Here is a 21,833-nt window from a genome sequence, read left to right as displayed (position 1 = left end):
TTCAGCCTTAATTTTATGAAGCTACAAGAACGTTTTATGCACAAAGAAATAAAAAATACTGACTTTATTTAACTACTTCTGCTCTAAGCAGTCTAAATGTGTCTGTGTGTAACAGGTGAGCCGAGCGCTCTTGTGGTTTTAGTGGAGGAGGAGCTGGTTGTGGTGGATCTGCAGACTGAGGGGTGGCCTGTCATCCAGACGCCCTACCTGGTGCCATTACACTGTTCAGCCATCACCTGCTCGCACCACGTCTCCTCCATCCCACTCAAACTGTGGGAGAGAGTGCAAGCTGCGGGAGCCCATCAGAATACACACTACTCCAAAAAGGTATGAAACTTATGCACACAAAAATACTGAAATATTAGGCTCAGATCACACGTTGCCCAATAAAACCATTTACTCACTGCAGCCGCCAGTTGCTGGGTTAAATGTTAACTACCGTTGGCTTGAGAACACTTCAACAACTATGTCAAGTGTTGTTGTGAGGATTTCTGTTTGGCAGCAACTCAGACAACTTTAATCACTGACCTTGATTCTATTGAGCCGTTAAATTCTTGTTTTTGTCAATCTGTCTTTTTGTAGCCGTGGCCTATAAATGGAGGCCAGAATCTTGCCCCAGACCCTCCCCAGAGAGACCTGCTCCTGACAGGGTGAGTAGACCTGTGTAAGCTAATGCTGTCAATCTTGGTGTGATCTTCAATTGGTTTCCCTGTAAAGTCTCAGCCTGTAAAATATGGGGAATTATTTTGTTTGTGCTTACAAGCTGAATTTTGAGCTTCATTGCTTCAGTTTTCAGTGTCACGCAATTCTTCTGAAATCATTCTGATATGATGATTTGCTGCTCTGCAAACATTTCTTTTTATTATTATATCATCAATATTGCAAACAGCTGTGCTGCCTAATATTTTTGCAGAAACTGTCAAAAATGATTTAAAAAGTTAGATGACATTTTCAGCTGTCAGAAGACATAACTGTTGAGCTTTTCTTTTAAACTGTTTGTCTGTTTTGAGTCTATCACATCACTTCTGTTAGATAATAGAAACAAGAAAGTTCAGATTCTTGTTCTTATTTGCCTGTTAAATCAGGAATTTTTCAATTCTTAAAAATTAAGTATTAGTCCAGTAACTCTAGTTGGTTTCTTCAAGCCTAGTTGTTGATGAAACAACCCTTGCAACCTGTTGGTACTTGGACCCTGTTTAAAATACGTTTCTTCTATACAGCCAGGTTTTTCCCTTCTCATGAAAACCATGTGAATAACAAGGAAAAACATTCTGTTGAGACACTGTAATGGTTTCACATTTAGAGAATGAGGAAATGATGATTAAAATTGATCTTACCATTGTATCCATCTTCCTTTTGAAAGGCATGAAGACGGCACTGTGCGGTTCTGGGATGCCTCAGGGGTCTGTCTTTTCCCCATGTACAAACTGAGCACTGCTGGAGTCTTCCTCACGGATGCTGACCCGAATGACAACATGAACCAGGGCAGTGAAGGAGAGTGGCCTCCATTTCGCAAGGTCTGGTTTAACTGACACTTGTACAAGTATTATCACTCAGACTTAACTTACTGTTAACACAGTTGTCTACTGATTTCATCAGACATTTGATTCGGTGTGTTTATTGTTTTTCAAAATATCAGGTGGGCTGCTTTGACCCATATAGCGACGACCCCCGGCTAGGCATTCAGAAGATCCACCTGTGTAAATACAGCGGATATCTCACAGTGGCTGGAACTGCAGGACAAGTGAGTTTTAATGTGGGAGTTTAAAGGGATAGTTTACCTAAAAAATGAAAATTACCCCTAGTCTATATGACTTTTGTCTTTTAGACGAATACAATCAGAGTTATATTAAAAAATGTCCTGGCTCCTCCAAGCTTTATAATGGCAGTGTAATAGGTGTTGAGATTTTGAAGTCTAATAAAGTGCATTCATCCATCATAAAAAGTGCTTCACACAGCCTCTGTGGGGATAATAAAGGCCTTCTGAGGCAAATAGATGGATTTGTGTAAGAAAACTATCCATATTTAAAACTTTATAAACCTTAATCGCAGTGTAAGCTCTGGTAAGAATATGCTAGTCTCACAAGAGCCCAGTTTTGTTTACAGCAAAGGAAAACTCCTCTTGGCATATATCGAAATCCATGCTTTTGTAATTTGTGACCTGCGTTGTGTTTTGCTCTCTCCACTTACAAGATTATGATTAATAAGTTTTAAAGATAACTTTAACTTTTTTTTTACACAAATGCATCAGTTCACTTTAGAAGGCCTTTATTAACCTTCCAGAGCTGCGTGGAACACTTTATATGATGGATGGATGCATTGTAAATCAAAATCTCAACAGCCATTCACTGTCATTATAAAGCTTGGAAGAGCCAGGACATTTTTTAATATAATTCCAAGTCATGTACACCTAGGATGACTTGAGGGTGAGTAAATCATGGGGTCATTTTTTTGAGTGAACTATCCATTTAAGGGAAGACAAAGTTTGCACATATCATTACCACATATACTCAAGGCTGCTTTAATGTGAATAAGATACCATAAAGACAGTAATATTTAGAAATTATTACATTTTAAAATGTTCTATTTAAATATATATATATATTATACATGATCCCATGATTCTTCAAAATCACAAAGAAATGATCAGGCTATAATTTTAATGGTAGGTTTATTTGAACAGTGAGAGACAGAATAACATCTAAAAAATCCAGAAAAAAGTTATATAGTGATTTGCATTTTAATGAGTGAAATAAGTATCTGACCCCTTTCGCAAAACATCACTTGGCAGAAATACAGAGATCAGACATTTCTTGTAGTTGGCCACCAGGTTTGCACACATCTTGGGAGGGATTTTGTCCCACTCCTCTTTGCAGATCCTTTTTCGAGGCTGACGTTTGGCAACTCAAACCTTCAGCTCCCTCCACAGATTTTTTTTGTTAAATGGGATCAAGGCCTGAAGACTGGCTAGGCCACTCCAGGACCTTAATATGCTTCTTTTTGAGCCACTGTGTGTGGCTGTGTGTTTTGGGTCATACTTATCCAAGATCCATTTTTAATGCCCTGGCTGGCTTCAAGAAATCAGAAATCTTGCTGATTGATTGGGGATCAAATACTTATTTCACTTATTAAAATGCAAATCAATTTATAACTTTTTAAAAATGTGTTTTTCTGGATTGGTTTGTTGTTACACTGTCTCTTACTGTTAAAATAAACCTACATTTACAATTATGGACTGATTATTTCTTTGTCAGTGGGCAAACATAAAAAATAAGCAGGGGATCAAATAATTTTTTTCTCACTGTATGTCTATGAACTTTTTCTCACTTGCTTGTGCTGAAGATCTGATCTCTTTTCCAGCTCACCCAGTTGGTAGACTTTTTAATGGCTGCTGATAATTAATCATGAGAGAGAACTTGACTGAAGCACTCCGGTTTAGCTGATTATTAACAGTCCACTTCACATCATGTCTGCCATTTGGAAATGAGTTGAGCTTGGTAAAAAGCCACTCTGCAGGATCAGTCTCTCTCCTGTTGTACTTTCACTGAACTACTGAAAGGCGTTAGTGCAGTTATGCGGATGTACGGGCAGAACAATACCCATGCAACTGTATGTGAATTATGCTGTAAGCACAGAAATATGTTTGTACAGAAGTGAGATATTGCTGTTTTATTTTCATCTGCTTCTGTCGAAATGTATTAAATAAAACATTATGTCTGTCTTTGTCTTCCTCCCACTCAGATTCTGGTTTTGGAGCTGAATGATGAGGCTGCCGAGCAGATGGTTGAAGCTACAGTGGTGGACCTGCTGCAGGGTCAAGAGGGCTTCCGCTGGAAGGGCCAGGCGCGTCTAGACGTGCGGGAGGAGCCGGTTCTGTTCCCTCCAGGCTTTCAGCCCTTCGCTCTAGTGCAGTGCCAGCCGCCCGCTGTGGTCACAGCAATCGCTCTGCATTCAGAGTGGAAACTGGTGGCCTTTGGTACCAGCCACGGCTTTGGTCTCTATGACTACCATCAGAGGAATAACATCATGGTCAAGTGAGAAGAATAAGATTTTAAATAGCATTCCAGTTTTATTAGTTTAAAAGATCAATAACAACCTAATTTTATTGGCTATCACAAATTAACATGAAGGGAGAAACCTGATACAAAAAGCACATAAGACTCGTGTTTTTTTTAGCTGGTTCAGACTGATGCGTGACAATACATGTGCTGATGTGTTGTTCACAGTAGTCTAATTAAAGAAATGTTCCCTTCAAAAAGGAAGTCTTAATTATAGACACAGTGTTGGTCACCACACAGTATTTTTATCATGATAAATGCATAAAAACAATAGAAAAATAAAAATGTGGTGAAGTGGAAAAAGCACCCCTAGTCTGATTCACTTATCATATGATAGACTAGCTTTTCATTCAAATTCATTTGTTTTTAATATGTTAAATATTAAACCATATTGTTTTTGTTTATATTTTTTATGCAATACAAGTCAAATGTAATTTTTTCCACATTTATTATAATAGAAAAGTCATAAAAATGATAAAATATTATTTATTTACCAAAATGTAGACCCAATTACACTACCATTTAAAGTTTGGATTCAGTAAGATGTTTAATGTTTTTCCAAAGAAGTCTAAATAACTGTTTTCTCTTTTAATATATGTATTCCAATGTAATTTATTCCTGTGATGGCAAAGCTAAATTTTTAGCAGACATTACTTCAGTTTTTAGTGTCACATGATCCTTCAGAAATCATTTTAATATGCTGATTTGATGCTCACGAATTGTTTCTTATTATTATCATTATCATTATCAAACAGTTACTGCTTATTGATACATTTTCATCCAGCATTGTTTGAATAGAAAGCTCAAAAGTAAGGATTGTTTTGAAATATATTTTTTGTATAGTATTATTGTCTTCACTGTCACTTATAATCATTTTAATGCATCCTTGCTAAATTAAAGTATGATTTTTTTTTTAAACGTACTGTATTTTACTGTATATTCTAACCGTAATGTATTTTAGGGTCTTAAAAATTGCAACCTTTTGACTTGATATCCATCAGTTTAAAAGAAAATGTAAATTTGACTTTACTCTTTTTTTTTTTTTTTTTTTTTTTTTTTTTTTAATAAATAAATTTTATTAATTGTGTTTTTTCCTGCAGACTATGAGCATGCTAATAGCCGAATACTGTCCATTTACAGGTGCACTCTAAACCCCAGTGACCAGATGGCCTTGGAGGGGCCGCTCTCACGCGTCAAGTCCATCAAGAAGTCTCTGCGTCAGTCCTTCCGCAGGATTCGCCGCAGCCGAGTCTCTATGCGAAAACACCACACTACCAACGCAGCCAAGGTACTTATCAACTCTTTTTTTTTTTTTCTAATGCTGCTGTTATTCACCCAAATTAACTAAACATGAGACTAGACATTATGCGTGATGTTATTTCAGCAGCGGTTAGCATAGCATACTTGTTAAAAGGGTGTTGATGGCTTGATAGTAAATATCAGGAATGTTTCTGCAGCTGCAAGAAATCAACGCCAGGCTAGAGGCTGAAGCTCTACAGGAGATGGAGCTGGCACCTGTACAGAGAAAGATCGAAGCCCGTTCTTCTGACGACTCCTTCACGGGCCTTGTCAGAACACTCTACTTCGCAGATACGTTCGTCAGTGATAGTGAGTACCACAGTGTTTCTAATTCTTATTCTCACTGTATCTTTTCAGGCATGTGTGTGTGACTAACAGAAGACCTCAATAATCTTCCTCTTTTTCAGGTTCTCACAGTACGCCCTCACTGTGGGCAGGATCCAATGGTGGAGCTGTTTTTGCATACGTCCTCCGTGTTCCTTCACTGGAACGAAGGGCGGAGGAGCCAGTGGTAGCTCATGCAGGTAAAAAAAGAAAACAATATATAAATGACACACTTGTTTGTTTGTTTGTTTTTAAATACACACAAATATACAGTAAAACAAAAATTATTCAGACACCAGATATAATCTGTGCTATTTTTTTTTTTTTTACGAGTGGGTGCAGAACACTATAGTTAATTTATGTACGTGAGAATAGCAAAATGTAAACTGTGACATATTATATCCAAAAGTTCTTCATACAGTGGACTACCAGTAAAACTAATAAAAATTTGGGGACAAAAATTATTCACACACTTTGACCTGACCATGTTTCACTTAAGTGTTTTTTCTTTAATTGCTAATGTGACCTTTTTACACCACAGACTGACCAAAATTAAAATTAAATAATTTTTGGTTGATTGTAATCCATTACATACCTTTCTAGCAAAGTTATCTGACATTATCAAGATAAATTTGTTCTGACACAATTTATATCTGAGTTTTTGTCATTTTATTACCATTTTCCAAACTTTAGCAATGTTGAAGACGTCTGAATAAATTTTGGTTTGACTGTACATTACTGTTCAAAAGTTTAAGGTCAAAATTATTTTTTAAAGAAAGTAATACTTTTATTAATACTTTTAATTAATGATACATTTTATTTTAAATAATCCCTGTTGTTTTGAATTTCCTGTTAATCAAAGAATCCTGAAAAAAATGATCAGTGTCTACAAAATGAATAATCCGCACAGTATATTAGAATGGTTTCTGAAGGATCACGTGACACTAAAGACAGCAAATTCGGCTGGAAATTCAGCTTTGACAATACAGGAATAATTTCTTTTAATAAAGTAAAATTGAAAAACAGCAATTTTTCAAACTGTAAAAAATATTTTTCTATTTCTATTTTCCTGCATTTTTGGTCAAGTAAATTCAACCTTGGTGAGCATAAAAGTCTTTGAAAGATTTGAAAAATCTTACTGAACCCCAACTTTTGATCAGTTGTAATTTGTTCCACATTTTGATCAGCACATACTGTATTATATTTAAGTAAAATTCAGTTATTAAGACTTGTATGGCTTAATATAACAAATTATATCTCTAACTGAAATATGGAGTAGAAAACCCATGAAAGGTTTTTATTTAAAAAAAAAATTCACATCATTTTATGGATATTTTGGACTATAGGTGACGGCATTATTTTGATGACGTGAAATAGTTGCACTCGATGAGAAACTGGTGCTTCCTGTTGCTGTTTTTACCGCAACACAATTTTGAAAAAATAAAATACTGATGCAATGACCACAGCTACTAAAAGAGCAGGTGATGATGGATATAGGCATTGGCTTAAACCAAATGCCATACCATTGATTTTCAAATGATAACTGCACTTAGAAACTCATTCAAGGGCTGTGGTGTCATAAAAAGCATCAGCATCTTTAAGTCCTGCCAGGATGGCATCTAGTATTTCTTGTCTCTGCCATTTGTAAGCTCTTTCAGTATTTGTGGTCAACTAAAAGCCTCAAAGGCATCAGGGCTAACATGGAGAGAACAAAGGCGCAGGTCTTTAGGAAGTCCTATTCATCCACAGGCATCTTCCCATTCCTTTATCCTCTTCTTATCGCTAGAAAATTAGTAAAGACTTACATCGCTTCTGTTGTTGCTCTGTGACTGAAAATTACAACCGAAAGCAGCACAATGTGGCATCGTATCCGTATCATATTTTCTGAGTTGTGTTGCGGTAAAAATAGCTACAGGTAGTACCAGTATCTCACAGAGTGCAACCATTTGACATGATTGAAATAATTGCGCCCCCCCCTTATAGTCCAAAATATGTATTAAATGATGATTTAATAAATATTGCCTTCAAGGTTTTGAAAAATAGGGTACACAAAACCCATGATGTATAAAGATCTTCTCTAAAAGTGCTTTTTCATCACCAGCTAAAGAGATTCAGTTGATGCACCGTGCTCCAGTCGTTGGTTTGGTGGTCTTGGATGGCAAGGGCAGCCCTCTGCCTGAGCCCCTAGAGGTGGCCCACGATTTGGCACGCAGTCCTGAAATGCATGGTTCTCACCATCTGTTGGTTGTGTCAGAGGAGCAATTTAAGGTGAGGATTTCAATCACAGAGCTAATTTTTTTCTCCACTGCCAATGTAGATTGTGTCTTAACACATTTGTATGTACACAGCTGTTTACACTGCCCAAAGTGAGCAGTAAGTCAAAGCTGAAGCTGACAGCGGTCGACGGCTCTCGTGTTCGCCGTGTGGGCGTAGCTTGGTTTGGCTCTCGGACCGACGAGCAGTTGGAGAGCAGCTTGGTGGTGCTGACCAATCAGGGGGAGCTACATGTCATCTCTCTGCCCTCCATTAAAATGATGGTCCACTATCCTTGCATACGAAGAGAAGACGTCAGTGGAATCGCATCCTGTGTGTTCACCAAATATGGCCAAGGTATGAAAACGCTCACTTTTTACACAATGCGTTTACTCAGGAATCTCCTCTGAAACTCTTTTGTTTGGTCATCTTTTAGGTTTCTATCTGATGTCCCCATCTGAGTTTGAACGGTTTTCGCTCTCCACCCGTTGGGTGGTGGAACCACGCTGTTTGGTTGAGGCTCCCCTCCAGATGAGGCCCAAGAACCCATCAAGTCCCGTTCACAGGGACCAGCCGGATGGAGTACCTACTGAACACAGGTGTGTAGTGTAATAGTTCAGAATTTATTATTCCTTTCCTGGACAAAAGTGTTTTTAAATCGATGTTTGTTCTGTTTTTCTAGAAATTTCAAAAGGGAGAGTGAAGGATATGGTGAGATTCAGTGTGCTTTTTCTAGATCTGTGTGAATTGTCCAAACTAAGCATCCAATACTAAAAAAATGCATGTTCTTAATGCTTCGTTGAATGCATCCCCATGTTATTCCCAAAAGTCACTCATGCAAGACTTTAATCTGTACTTACAGATGCAATCTGTAATTGATGAAACAATGCCACATTAATACTTTTCTAATACATTTCTGCCATAAAGAAATGGCCAAGTGGATATTTTAATTAAATGTAGTTTAGTCAAATAATCATCAGGCTGTTGGCGCCCTTTTCAGGCCTTTGATAAAATATACATTAGTTCTATTGTTTAAAGGTTGTATCAGCGATTTCTAGCCTGAAACATAAAGTGTCAAATTCAGCTGACCTTTCATCACGATCCGCTCGCTGCCTGCCCCATAAATTGTCTGTGAAAAAACCGCGTCTCTCTGGTCAGCCTAGGGTCCGAGATATGCCAAAAAAACAATCGGCACTACCAACCTTTCCACACAAAAACAAACAGTGTTCCAACCAATCAGTGTCAGGGGTTTGGTGTTGTGGACTTTCGCTCCGCCTCCCTCACATCCCAGCACCAGTAAGAAAGTCCACAACACGAACCCCCTGACGCTGATTGGTTGGAACACTGTTTGCTTTTTTGGCATATCTCGGACCCTAGGCTGACCAGAGAGACGCGGTTTTTTCACAGACAATTTATGGGGCAGGCAGCGAGCGGATCGTGAAGAAAGGTGAGCTGAAATTGACACTTTATGTTTTAGGCTAGAAATCGCTGATACAACCTTTAATACATTAACAGTTTTGTTCAGTAAAACCATATGATTTCTTGCTTTTTTTTTTTTTTAGCTAATTATTATTGCCTCCTTGCTATTATGTATGTATTTTAAGTACTTTTAAAGGCTGTTGTTTGGCTTAGGTCTATTTTTATTACCACAAACAATTAATTATAATTATCTGAATATTTGATTAATCGTCAGAATAATCGACTGATTACCAAAATAATTGTTCATCACAGCTCTAATTAATATTAATATATTAATTTTGGGCCACTTATTTTACACATCCTTGCCAAGTGGTGTTATTGTTAACTAAACCTATTAAAATATTTTTTTTGTTAATTGAAATTATAAATTTAAAAACTTAAAAAAAAATTATAAATATTGCTTTGGCAACTGAAAAGAAAAATAAGTTTAAGTACTAAAATGACTACAAAAATAAATTGGCAAAAAATAAAAATGGCAGAAGCATGAAACAAAACGGCCCAAAAAATGTTTTAATTGAAAATAAAATGAAAGCAAATATTAAAATAAAAGCTATTTCAAAATAGTAATGAATACTATTATACTACATAAACTAAATGAAACCCTAGACCACAAAACCAAGGTCAATTCAGAATTTTTCAAGGTCAAAAACATATTGGTCAGTTACTCAAAATTGAGGTTTAAACATCATCTGAAAGCTGAATAAATAATCTTTTTGTTGATGTATGGTTGGGATAGGACAGTATTTGGTCGAGATACAACTATTTGAAAAGCTGGAATCTGAGGGACGAGGCACAAAAATCAAAATACTGAGAAAATTGCCTTTAAAGTTGTCCAAATAAAGTTCTTAGCAAAGCAAATTACTAATCAAAAATACATTTTTAATATATTTACGGTAGGAAATTTACAAAATATCTTCTTGAAACATGATTTTTAATATCCTATTTTTGGCATTAAAAAATTATATAATTTTGACCCATACTATGTATTTTTGGCTATTGCTATTACAGTTACTTAAGACTGGTTTTGTGGTTCAGGGTCACAAGTAGGAAAACAAATAAAAAAAAAAAAATGAAGCAAATTACTTGAAATGAAATGAAAATGAAACATTAAAATAACATCTCAATTCAAAATATTAATAAATACTATTATGGTCTATAAATAATACTAAAATAATACTGCTGTGGCGTGCCAGTTGCATCAATTATGAATTGCATTCATAACTCCCCCTCCGAGTGTTTGCAAGCTTTCGCCTGACTGATCAATGTGCTTGTTTGTTCCAGAGAATTCTGCTAGACAAGTAATGGAGCATGCTTTGCTCAACGATGAGAGTGAGTACATGAGGATCAGCAGTTAGACAGGATATTACGAAGTAGTTTAGAAGTAAACAAATTAGACCAGCATCTCAGAGCAATATCAGACTTGTGTATCGTGCTTGCTGTGTATGTTTTGTTACATGCAGATGATATGCAAATGGCTTAAAACAATAATCTAAACATGCTGTATGTTTTCAGTCATCCTGCCCTGGTCTGTGCAGTCATGTGTGCATGATATGTAACACTTCTATTTGCCTGCACAATAATATTGTTGTATAAATGGCTTTGAAAAAGTCTTAAGAAGAACTAGTTTTTGAGTACCTTACAATTAGTTCCATTGAGGAAGATGTTTGCTAGACTATTTTTTATAGCGTCTTAGTAATTTGTCGGAAAGTTTTGAGGAAATTTGTTCAATTCACATCTTGCTTTAAAACAGGAGTGCTTCAGGAGATCCAGAAGTCTCTAGAAGGAGATCAAACGTAAGAAACTTCAATGTAGATCTTGTTACTTTACTAATATGCATCAATACCAGTACGGTTTGATTTAATCTGCTAATTGTTTGTTTTAAGGACGTTCCTAGAGAACAATCTGAAGACTAAGCCAAAAGCAGGCAACGTGCTGAGCAATGGAGGTAATTATTTTCTGTTCCTAATTAGCATGTAATATTAGCATATAATAGTAATATTGTAACTAGCCTTGTTGAAAGTACTTGAGAGAACAGTGATCATCGCCTTCTGAAGAAGGGAATGTATGGCTTCTGTATGTCTTCCAGCACAGTAGTGTTATATGGGCCATTCAACAAAACTGGTTCAAAGTCAGAGTTTGACACATCTTGGGAAAAAAGCTTTTTCCATACATTTTGTGTGTGTGCAAATTGCATAATATCCAAGGTACACATTAGTGATTGTGCAGTTAATTCTCATATTGTATTTTCAGAAAGTTGTAGAATATTTGTACTGTCCCCAAATTTGTCACTACCGAAACACAGTAATATATAATTTAATTAAGGCGAGACACTGCAGGTGAATAGGGTAAAAAAATTAACTAATAGTTATCACGTTACTTACCCAGTTGATTGATTACATTGTTAATTGCAAACATTTTTTCTATTACAAGTTTTCTAAAATGTTAGGTTTTAATATGCAAATGAGCAGGGGCGTAGCAACCGGGGGGGACACGTCCCCCTCACTTTTAGAAACAGGTGATTCTGTCCCCTGCACTTTTTTTGACCTAGCGCCAATATTTCCGCCCCTGGTCTCTGATTTGTTACTTAGATTTGAGTGAAGTAACATTTAGCCAATCACAGCGCGAATCTCTTGGGCGTCTGCCATGAGCTTCAAATCTTGTTGCTCTTGTAAACAGAATGTATTATACTGTATGAACATCACCTTTGGGTCACATGACCATACTGTCCCCCCCACTTTTAAATTGGCTGCTACGCCCCTGCAAATGAGGCATTGTTTATTGACATGTATGCTCATTTGCATTACTGGATGAAGTCAGTTTCAAAATTCTTGTTTAAATTTTTTGAAATATTAGAGTCAAAAGTTTTTACAGAAGGAATTTTTGGTATCTCATTTTGTCACTTAATTCAGAAAACACTTAAAACAGGCAGAAAATGATTAAAAAAATAATATGTTGTATAAAATCAAGCAAATTTAATATGAACAAATCCCTCTGTAAAAACCTTTAGGATAGAGTCAGGAATAAAAATGTCAAGTTTGGTGTGTGGAAGTGCTACTGAAGTGGACATTTATGGCTCAGTCTAGGAGAAAAAAACTCATTTTGAGAAAACGTCCTTTAAATATATGTATTGTAATTGAAATCTATTTACACAAATAGATGACGTGCTATAAAAGAAACACTTAACAGTGTCTTTTGGATGTTTTTCATCCACTAGTCTGAAAAAAAACAAAAAAACAAAAAGCCCGAAATCTTAAACTTGACAGGTGCCCTTAAGATTTTGCTTACATCTTCCTTGTAAATAAATATTTTTTCTATTTTATTAAAAGGTTTTTAATAAAAATGTTTTAATAATATTACAATTTTAACAATATTTCAAATGTTTTGTTTCTTTTTTTCTTTTTCTTTTTTTAAGATTTGTTGTATTTTGAATCCAATTTTATTTTTGTAAAAGGCAAAAAGTTGATCACACTGACCTCATACTAAAACACTACAAAAAATTGCATAACTGTACTGAAATTGTGTTTATTTTCCTCAAATAAATGATTGTGTTTCCTTTGTCACTACCGAAACAATAATGACATGTTTCGGTCGTGACTGTTACAGTATTGACAATTTTATGGGATAACACCCAAAAAAACAAAGATGTCACTACTGAAACTTCACCAAATCTTTCGGTTGTGACCGTTTCGGTAATGACAATTTTAGATAGTTTTGAACCTAGCTCAAAGATGCTAATCAGCACAGCTTTGAACAGTTTTACACAAATAAAAACTAAATGTTATGGAGTAACTCCCAAAAAAGCGTATTGTGGGTTTCAATAGATAATAAAGATTTGAATACTTAAATGCTTTTTCAGTGTGCTTTTTGGTTGTGGGAAGAGGTGCTCTGAGTGCTGTTCACTTGATTCAGGTGGTTGCATATTGTGCATAAAAAGCGTCTCTTCTGCTTTCTGCTGTGTCCACAGACTGAGCCTTTTATTCCCAGTGCCTGAACGATTCTGGATGCGCTCTTCATTCCAGACTTGCTTACGATCTGAACACTACTGCTAGTACCACTACTGAACCATGAGAAAGCCTTGCCCTGGAGAGAGAAACCTCCCACTCGAGAGCTTCTACACCCAGAGAGAGGAGAGCAAGGGACCACCACCTGTGCCTGCTAAGACCAAACACTGTATCTCCACTAAAATCCATTACATGCTGACCAACCGCCGTTCACACCACCAGCGTCTGCGTCTGCGCCACCGCAGCAACCCGAGCAAAAGCAGTGGCATTTGAAAGACTGCCGATTGAGACGGTCTTGTTTTTAACTTAATTTTAAATGCATGATTGTGTTTTATACCAGATTGAAGACCTCAGATTTTGCATAGATGGTGTATAATACCTGGATAAAGACGCCGTTAGCTATTGCTGACGAATTAGGGTAGGACGACAAGGCAACGTTAGCACTAGATGCTAATAAATCACATTCACTTTTACAACCCTACTGAGTATTCCACAAGAAGTAGTGTTGCCTTTCCCCGTCCACACCAATGAGAACAGTGGCTAGATAAGTTCTTATAGGTACTTGTACACTACTGTGTAGTTCATATGCTGTAGTTTCTAGGGTGTACAGCTTTCTGAGGGGCTAGGTTTTTATTTTCTGTTTTTGTTTTTTAATGTAAAACAATTTTGTTATGCCAATAATGAATGATGTAATTTAGGAATGTAATTTTAAAATATTGTAGTCAAATGTTTTAATATATGTGTATATGAAAATCCGTACCTGTTTTGACGCTGGGTTTCTTTTACGGAGGGCTGTATTTTCTGATCTAAGGAAATATTTTGGTACTGTCTCCTGAAATGCTTTTAGTGTTTTCTTTGGGGGGAGTCTAGAATATATTTTTGTAGAAACATGATTATGTATGAGAACACTAATTATTATGCTTTGTAACTTCACACTACAGTCTTCTCAGTAAAACTTTTTCACACAAACTGGCTTATTTGTCATTTTTGCATTTTCAAGAATGTTTTTATGTAGTTAAAGCAAGTTGTTTTTGCACTTTATCTGACTTTGCAGCACATTATTATGCCGTTTTCCTCATTGAAATGTAAATTGTTCATTCCAGAGTAATAACAGCAATCCTCTTTTTAGGACAGGTTGCAAAATTATTTAAATGAGTATTGTGGGGACAGAGGGCGTCACGATTCGGGTCAGTTACCCTTATGCGTGGCCATGTTGGTGATACTAGGATGTAAACAGCATGGATTGCACAATTAGTATGTACTAACGTTACTGAATAAGTTGTTCTGCTGATTTATGCTGTCTAAACCCTGGTGAAAAAAAACTGCTAAAACCAGCCTAGGCTGGTTGGCTGGTTTTAGCTGGTCATAGCTGGTCGCCAGGCTGGTTTTAGAGGGGTTTTGGCCATTTTTCTTAGCTGGTCAGGCTGGAAAACCACCAGCTAAAACCAGCCTGACCAGCCTGGCCAGGCTGGGAGACCAGCTAAAACCAGCTACTTCCAGCTTAAACCAGCCAACCAGCCTAGGCTGGTTTTAGCTGTTTTTTTTCAGCAGGGAAATGCAGAAAAAAACGTGTATAAGCTGTTGAAATCATAGAGAAGGACTTGGTAAGCAGGAAAGGGTGCAATATTCAGACAAGCTAAAGTAAATGGGTGGTAAAGAAACGTACAAGTATATTAATTAAGATATTAGCCTAATATTTCACCTACCTGACCGGAAATAACAAGAACAAACACAAATGTTGTCAAGATTCTTGCCCTTCTTTGATTTGTTATAACTTTTGGCAGTCTATAGTACTCCACATGTTTTTCCTGGTCTGACCGATTAGTACAGCCCAAAATATGACAATAATTGATTCAGCAGCAATAGTTCGTTCGGTTCAGTGGAATTGTTTACCGATCAGTATCGCCAAAATGGCCGATTTATGAGGCGTCGTGACTTTTTACTAATTGCAAGGTAAGTTCGAGTTCGAAATAAGCCTAAAAATTGCTTAGCCCAGCATGTTGAACATTTATTGTAAACATAAACAAGATAACGTGTCTTTATATTTGAAAAAATAAACTGATAAGTAGTGATTAAGTTCGTTTGTTCATGTTCATTCAATGCAACATTCGTTTAGTTCGTAATGTGAATTAATCTCTTTTCAAAGAGAGAAGGGGTGAAATATTTATAAACGTGTGAACATGACTTATGACACGACTTGTTATCTTATTGTGAACCATTACTGTAAGTCTGTCTAGTCAATTTATGACTGCTTATAAAGAGGGTTGTAGCCGTTGAAAACATTTGAAAAGGAAACTCCCTTTGGTCAGATCAGTTGTCATACACACTCAGCCAAGAGTTTTGATCATCTATTATTGAGAGATGCTTTGTTCCCTAATCGCAGTAGCTCAAATGTTTGCCTGATATTGGACACCATCCCTTGAAGAATCCTGGAGAATCGACGTTTACACCATTGTGTCACACAGCACAAGGCAAGCTATGTAAAAATAAACAAATAAATAGCGTTATTATAATGTCGTGGTCTAGTAGCTTCTAAATATGTATGAGATTCAAAATATTAAAAACACTGTCAGGTAATACTTGTGCAAGTTAGTTCCTTTCTTTGGCAACAATATTAGTAATATTATCTATCTATCTATCTATCTATCTATCTATCTATCTATCTATCTATCTATCTATCTATCTATCTATCTATCTATCTATCTATCTATCTACTTACCTTTCTACCCACCTACCTACCTACCTATTTTTTGATTGATTTGTATTTTTTAACATATTTGGGGGAAAAAAAACAGACCACCACTGAGGAAACTTAAATATTTAATAATTCTAAAAGACTTTGCACTTTATCCATACAGATGCACTTTACTATGTTTTTAATATAAAACATTCAGTATTTGATTTCGTCCTGATAGATAGATTGTTGTTTGTCTAGTGATATTAAAAATGTTTTTCCCCCTGACATTCTAATATATTATAGACCTTTTTTGTGATGGAAAAAGAAAACAATAACAGACTTTTCTGAAAACATTCGGAAGGAATGTCTTCTGGAATTTCAATGCAAGCATGTGAGCATCTGTCAGTGTCTTTCTCCTGCTCTCTCATGTATCAACACCTTTTGTCACCCCTGCAGTGAAGCCTCTCACCTTTCCACCGTCTGTTTAGCAGCTGCCGATATGAATGGGTGCATAACTATATGGTGTGCCATCAAATAAATTATTCACCAGAGCCCTTGAATACCTGTGCATGCTTGTGTTTGTGTGTGTGTGTGTGTGTGTGTGTGTGTGTGTGTGTGTGTGTGTGTGTGTGTGTGTGTGTGTGTGTGTGTGTGTGTGTGTGTGTGTGTGTGTTTGTGTCAGAGAGACTGTGTAGGTGTTTGAGTCCGGTCACAGGATCAATCCATGGAGTGTTTGGGACTAGCAGAAATACTCTCGAGACCCCCTCAATGCCTTGGATGTACCTGAGAAGAGGGGTAAGTCATTCAGTGTCACACTGATGCAAGTCTGCAGTTAGTTTTTTAAATATGTTTGAATTTTCTTTGAAAAAGAAACAGATGTGGAATTTAGATGGTATTTGAGTACTTGTGTGTATTATGTTAAACCTCTTATTTAACAGTGCTTGATCTGTCTATATCTAAAGTCACATCTCTGAATCAGCTGGCATTCTTGAGAGTGATGAGCTAAATGCCTGAAACCCAGTCTTAATGGTGACCATTAGGTCAGGTACACCTTGCACTTTAGTTGAAAGACATGACATATGATCTCTAGCCATGGTAGTTTAGGTTGCTGATATGCATCAGTTTCACTAGCTCTGCAACAAAGGTTAAAAATTAGTGAAAGTTTTGCAGATAGAAGATAGAAGGATTTGTATTGAAGACTTTTGTGGTCTTTAAATCTTTGAAAATGTTTTATTATTCATAGGTCGTCAAGGAAATGTCCTGACATTGGAGGAAAAGTCAGAAACAGGACCTGTGAGGTTATTTTGACCTAGAATCATGCCTCCAGCCAAATCCCCAAACAGGGCTAGAGGAGGGAAGCAGAAAGCGGTGACAGGAAAGGCAGACAAAAAAGAGCCAGTTCCCTCCAAAAAAGGAGGAAAGACAGAATCTCAAATACTCTCAAATAATAATGAAAGTGGGAAAGGAAAAGGTGGTAAGTTTGTAAAGAAGGAAGAGATTGGCAAAGGGAAGAATAAAAATGATGAGGAGAAGAAAACTGGGAGCAGTGACCAAACCGAGGAACCGCAAGAGGAAGAGATAGAGACCTCCAGGCAAATAGCCAAAGCAAGAAAGCAAAATGGCAAAGTCTTACCTGCTAAGGTGACTAATGGCAATACAGGTAGAGGGAGAGCTGGGAAAGCTGTCAAATCAAAATCTGACCAGAAGAAAAGTCCAACTAAAACTCCTGCAAAAGTTGCGAGAAGAAGAGGTGCTAAAGTAGTAGATACAGAAGAGGATGAATCGGAGAGTGAGAAAGCAGAGAGCTCAGACCAAGAGAGTGATAAAGAAGAAGTAAAGGATGACAAGAAGGAGGGGTTAAGTTGCATGGAGAACACCTCGGAGACAGACGCAAGTGTATTAAGTGATGAAGAAGAACTGTCAGATGTAGGCAAAAAAGCAGAATGGGAGGAAGAAGATGATGTAGGCAAAAAAACAGAAGGCGTGGAAGAAGAAGAGGAAAAGAAAAGTGAGAGGGAGGACAATCCCGATGTGCCTGTTGAAAGTAGAATCAAAGAAGAACCTGAGAAGGAACCTGTAAGCAGTGCAGAAGAAGTGGACTCTGAGGAGGTACTGAGCGATACAGAGCAAGAGAGCACATCCCGTTTGTCAAAGAAACCAGGACCGCTAAACCTGACAGCTCACCTCCAGGGGCAGAAAAAGATGTTAACATCTAAGATACTACAAAAGAAGGGACCTTCTAGAGGAGAGGAGCCTAAAGACGATTCTGTACCCTCAAAAGGAATCCATATTAAGGGAATGTCTCTCTCCAAAGGTGGCGCTGTGAAAGGTAAGTCTCAAATTCTACAGTTGGCAAGTAAAACAAAGACAATGAGTAAGACAGAGGAAGATCAGGCAGCAAGTCAAACAAAAGGCCCGAAAGGTTTGCTAAACAGACAGTCTCGTATGCTGTTTTCAATGAAAGGAAAGGATGATAAAAGCAAGAATGCCAAAGAGCAACCTCTTAAAGACACAGAAGATGCTGTCGAAGAGCCAAATCAAGAGTCGTGTGAGAAAATAATGGCAGACGCATCTGAGCCTGAACCTGAAGAAGACAAGCCGTCAAAGTCAACAGAGCGTTTATTGGCCCGGAAAAGAGGCATGACGACATTGCGGCGCGTCTCAGGATGGATTCAAAAGAAGATGCCGAAGGGCTTCCACGTTCGGAGAAAGCTATCAGCGGTCACCCAAGCAATTGGTATCTCAAAATGGCTTCCGGCTTTGGCAGTAAAGAAGAGGAGCAGCAGCACCAAGTCGAAGAAGAATCTTATCCGACAAAAGATGGTTATGAAAATGGCAAAATCAAAGAAGGAAATATCAACCTCAAAGGATGAGGATGCTACAGCTGATGACTCTGATGAAGCTTGTTCATCTCCACAAGACGTGGAGGAAAAGACCAACTCAGGAGATGCTAAATATGCAATAGTGTTCCCAAGGATGAACAAAATTGGCAAGGCTAATGAAGCCACCGTTCCATCTACGAGCACCAGCGCAGGTAATGCAGGCACAACAGAGCATAAACCACCAAAGCCTGGTGCTCGCCTGGTTCTTCCAGTCAAGCCAGACCTTAGCCTACTAAAGTCCATTAAGAAAAATTCTCCAGAGATTAAAAGTGATAAGATTGGCAGCCCAAACTCTCAAGTGATTGAAGGTCAGCCTGAAGCCAAAGCAGACAAAAAAGAGATAATATCAGGCATCAAAGAAGGTACGAGTATACTACAAGCCGCCAAGGGAAAACTTGGGGGGTCGCAAGTGAACATCACCAAGTTGTCCATGTCTAAACCTTTGCTGAATGGTATAAGTAAAGGACAAAGTAAAGAAGTGGAGAGGAATCTAAGGAATTCAGATCCAACAGCAGAACCCGAGACATGGAGGAATGTAGCAATGCAACCTTCTTATGAAGAAGATGCAGATCGAGAAGTGGCAGAATTGATGGGTGAGGGTCTTTTGCCCTCTGATATAGAGCTACACTGGACTCAGAATCAACAAATGTCTGGTGATCCTCAAGACTGGCTACGTTCAGAAAACCTCCTGCCCCATCAAACGGTGGAGAAGCTTACTAAATGGACAGTGTATCAAGATGATGAACATCCCCACATCATTCCGGTCCACAATGGCAGGGGCCCATGGGAATCTGAAGATCCGACGCAAAATATGTTGGAGGAGAGACTTAACAGCACACAGGTATAGCATATGTTGAACTCTTCTGCAATTACAGTCATAAGGGTCATTTAAGAAATAAGCTTTCCATTGATGTATGGTTTGTTAGGATAGGACAATATTTGGCTAAGATACTATTTGAAAATCTGAAACCTATAAAGTTGTCCAAATGAAGTCCTTAGCAATTCATATTACTAATCCAAAATTAAGTTTTGATATATTTACGGTCGGAAATTTACTAAATATCTCCATGGAACATGATCTTTACTTAATATCCTCATGATCTTTGGCATAAAAGAAAAATCGATCATTTTGAACCATACAATGTATTGTTGGCTATTGTTACAAATATACCCATGCTACTTATGAATGACTTTGTGGTCAACCTTATTGACATCTATAATGTTCACTGTTTGATTTGAAACAGGAAGCTAGGAAACAGTGTAGGTGTTAACCACACGTGTGCCCGCTGGGGGCTCTCAGTGACAGTTCTGCTCTTCTTCCTTTTACTTTTTGCCTCAGGTAATGATGCCAGGAAGCAGTCAAGCTGTGGAGGTGGATGAGGTAGAAGATTTGGCACAGCTTGAGTGAGTCATTGCAGCAATCACCTGATGTACACTTCCTTGTGTAGAAGTGAATTATATTAACAAAACATTAATTTGCATATTAGATATCATGCTGAGCTTGTCTAAATTGCTTTAAAACATGAAAACTTATAACCAAAGTGTGCATTGTATTTTAGAGAGGTGTGTGAGAGTTCCGTTCTGCTGAATTTGAAGAAGCGGTTTCACCGGGATTCAATTTATGTATGCATTCCCTTTACCAGACAATCAAATGTGTTTTTCTTTCCCACATTCAGTTGTCTTTTTAACTTGGTTTATTAAAACCAACAGACGTATATTGGCGATATGCTCCTGTCCATCAACCCCTTCAAGCCTCTCAGCATCTACACTGAGGATCTGAGACTGCAGTACCAGGGTAAAGAGAAGCACAATAATCCACCGTGAGTGCTTTTGCTTATGAGGATTCAAGCAGTGTTTGGCTGTAGATGTTTTCTTTAAATTTTTTGCCATATTAGCGGTAGGCAAATAATGTGTGTTTTTAAAATTTGAGTTTGACAGTCATATTGAAAGGCAGATTTTTATTGTCCCTGTAGTCATTTATATGCCATAGCAGATGCTGCCTTTTGCCAGTCTCAGAATACCACCCAGGAGCACTGCATTATCATAAGGTAAGGAGGATTATAGGTACAGTTGAGGTTTAAAGTTTAGATACACCTTTTAGAATCTGCAAAATGTTAATTATTTGAGCAAAATAAGAAGGATCATACAAATGCATGTTATTTTTTATTTAGTACTGACCTACAGATCTGGCCATTTAAAATGCGCGCGGGAAGTAAAGTGGTCTCGCGTGACGCCGGTGTATTCCAAGGGAACACGGAAAATACAATGACATAGGAAAGACATGATCAGTAGGGGGCAGTCATGTAACGCACTGGACTGGAGCAGGCTGAAAACATTTCTGCAAACTAAAAGTTACGGTAACCTGGAGGGGACACCTTCGGTTCACTTATGTTTGTCGTGGCCACACAAATGAATTCGTATATTTTGTCAGACATGTTAAATAAATATGTAGAAAGACTTAAATTACTACCTAACGAAAAAAAACAAGTAGAAAACAAAAACGTTTTTATTATGTAGCTAGTCTGTAGAGATGCATTTCTCTCTAAAGTTTGCGCATCCAACGAGGATATGAGGAGGTATAATAATATTTTTTATTTTGAGTTAAGAAATGATTATATTAATTGTTATAGAAATTAATGCAATATTAAGTTATATATTAACAATAGGCAATGCTGTATATGCGAATGTCTGTGCGCGATGTAGACAGCATTCAAAAGTTTATCAAGAATAAATATTACATATAAGTACTTCAAATTAAATAGCCCTGCAAGAAACATTTTATGCATCCTAAAGTCTTATCCATTAATTGATCCTCTTTTTTCTGTAATAAATTTATTATTCGTTTATATTCATTATGTCC

General features: G+C 37.3%; 1 protein-coding gene across 2 annotated transcripts in view; it reads left to right on the top strand.

The window, feature by feature from the left end:
- Nucleotides 1-14,383, top strand: part of LOC141297686 (LLGL scribble cell polarity complex component 2) — a 47,750-nt gene extending 33,367 nt beyond the window's left edge. Inside the window, exons 11-26 of one of the 2 annotated variants that reach the window (XM_073828127.1) lie at nucleotides 116-327; nucleotides 583-650; nucleotides 1,364-1,517; nucleotides 1,640-1,744; nucleotides 3,742-4,034; nucleotides 5,199-5,346; nucleotides 5,516-5,666; nucleotides 5,765-5,881; nucleotides 7,783-7,949; nucleotides 8,030-8,291; nucleotides 8,371-8,533; nucleotides 8,617-8,645; nucleotides 10,695-10,742; nucleotides 11,164-11,206; nucleotides 11,297-11,358; nucleotides 13,378-14,383. In XM_073828127.1, the coding sequence (XP_073684228.1) occupies nucleotides 116-327; nucleotides 583-650; nucleotides 1,364-1,517; nucleotides 1,640-1,744; nucleotides 3,742-4,034; nucleotides 5,199-5,346; nucleotides 5,516-5,666; nucleotides 5,765-5,881; nucleotides 7,783-7,949; nucleotides 8,030-8,291; nucleotides 8,371-8,533; nucleotides 8,617-8,645; nucleotides 10,695-10,742; nucleotides 11,164-11,206; nucleotides 11,297-11,358; nucleotides 13,378-13,382 (2,027 nt within the window). In that variant the 3' untranslated portion in view covers nucleotides 13,383-14,383. The remainder of the gene's footprint in view (nucleotides 1-115; nucleotides 328-582; nucleotides 651-1,363; nucleotides 1,518-1,639; nucleotides 1,745-3,741; nucleotides 4,035-5,198; nucleotides 5,347-5,515; nucleotides 5,667-5,764; nucleotides 5,882-7,782; nucleotides 7,950-8,029; nucleotides 8,292-8,370; nucleotides 8,534-8,616; nucleotides 8,646-10,694; nucleotides 10,743-11,163; nucleotides 11,207-11,296; nucleotides 11,359-13,377) is intronic. The other variant, XM_073828128.1, reaches the window with a different exon arrangement.
- Nucleotides 14,384-21,833: the final 7,450 nt, after the last annotated feature.

The sequence above is a fragment of the Garra rufa genome, chromosome 22, assembly GCF_049309525.1.
Source record: "Garra rufa chromosome 22, GarRuf1.0, whole genome shotgun sequence".
In the NCBI taxonomy this organism is placed as follows: Eukaryota; Metazoa; Chordata; class Actinopteri; order Cypriniformes; family Cyprinidae; genus Garra; species Garra rufa.
The sequence above is the reverse complement of the archived record's forward strand: the minus strand, read 5'-3'. Positions and strand labels throughout refer to the sequence as shown.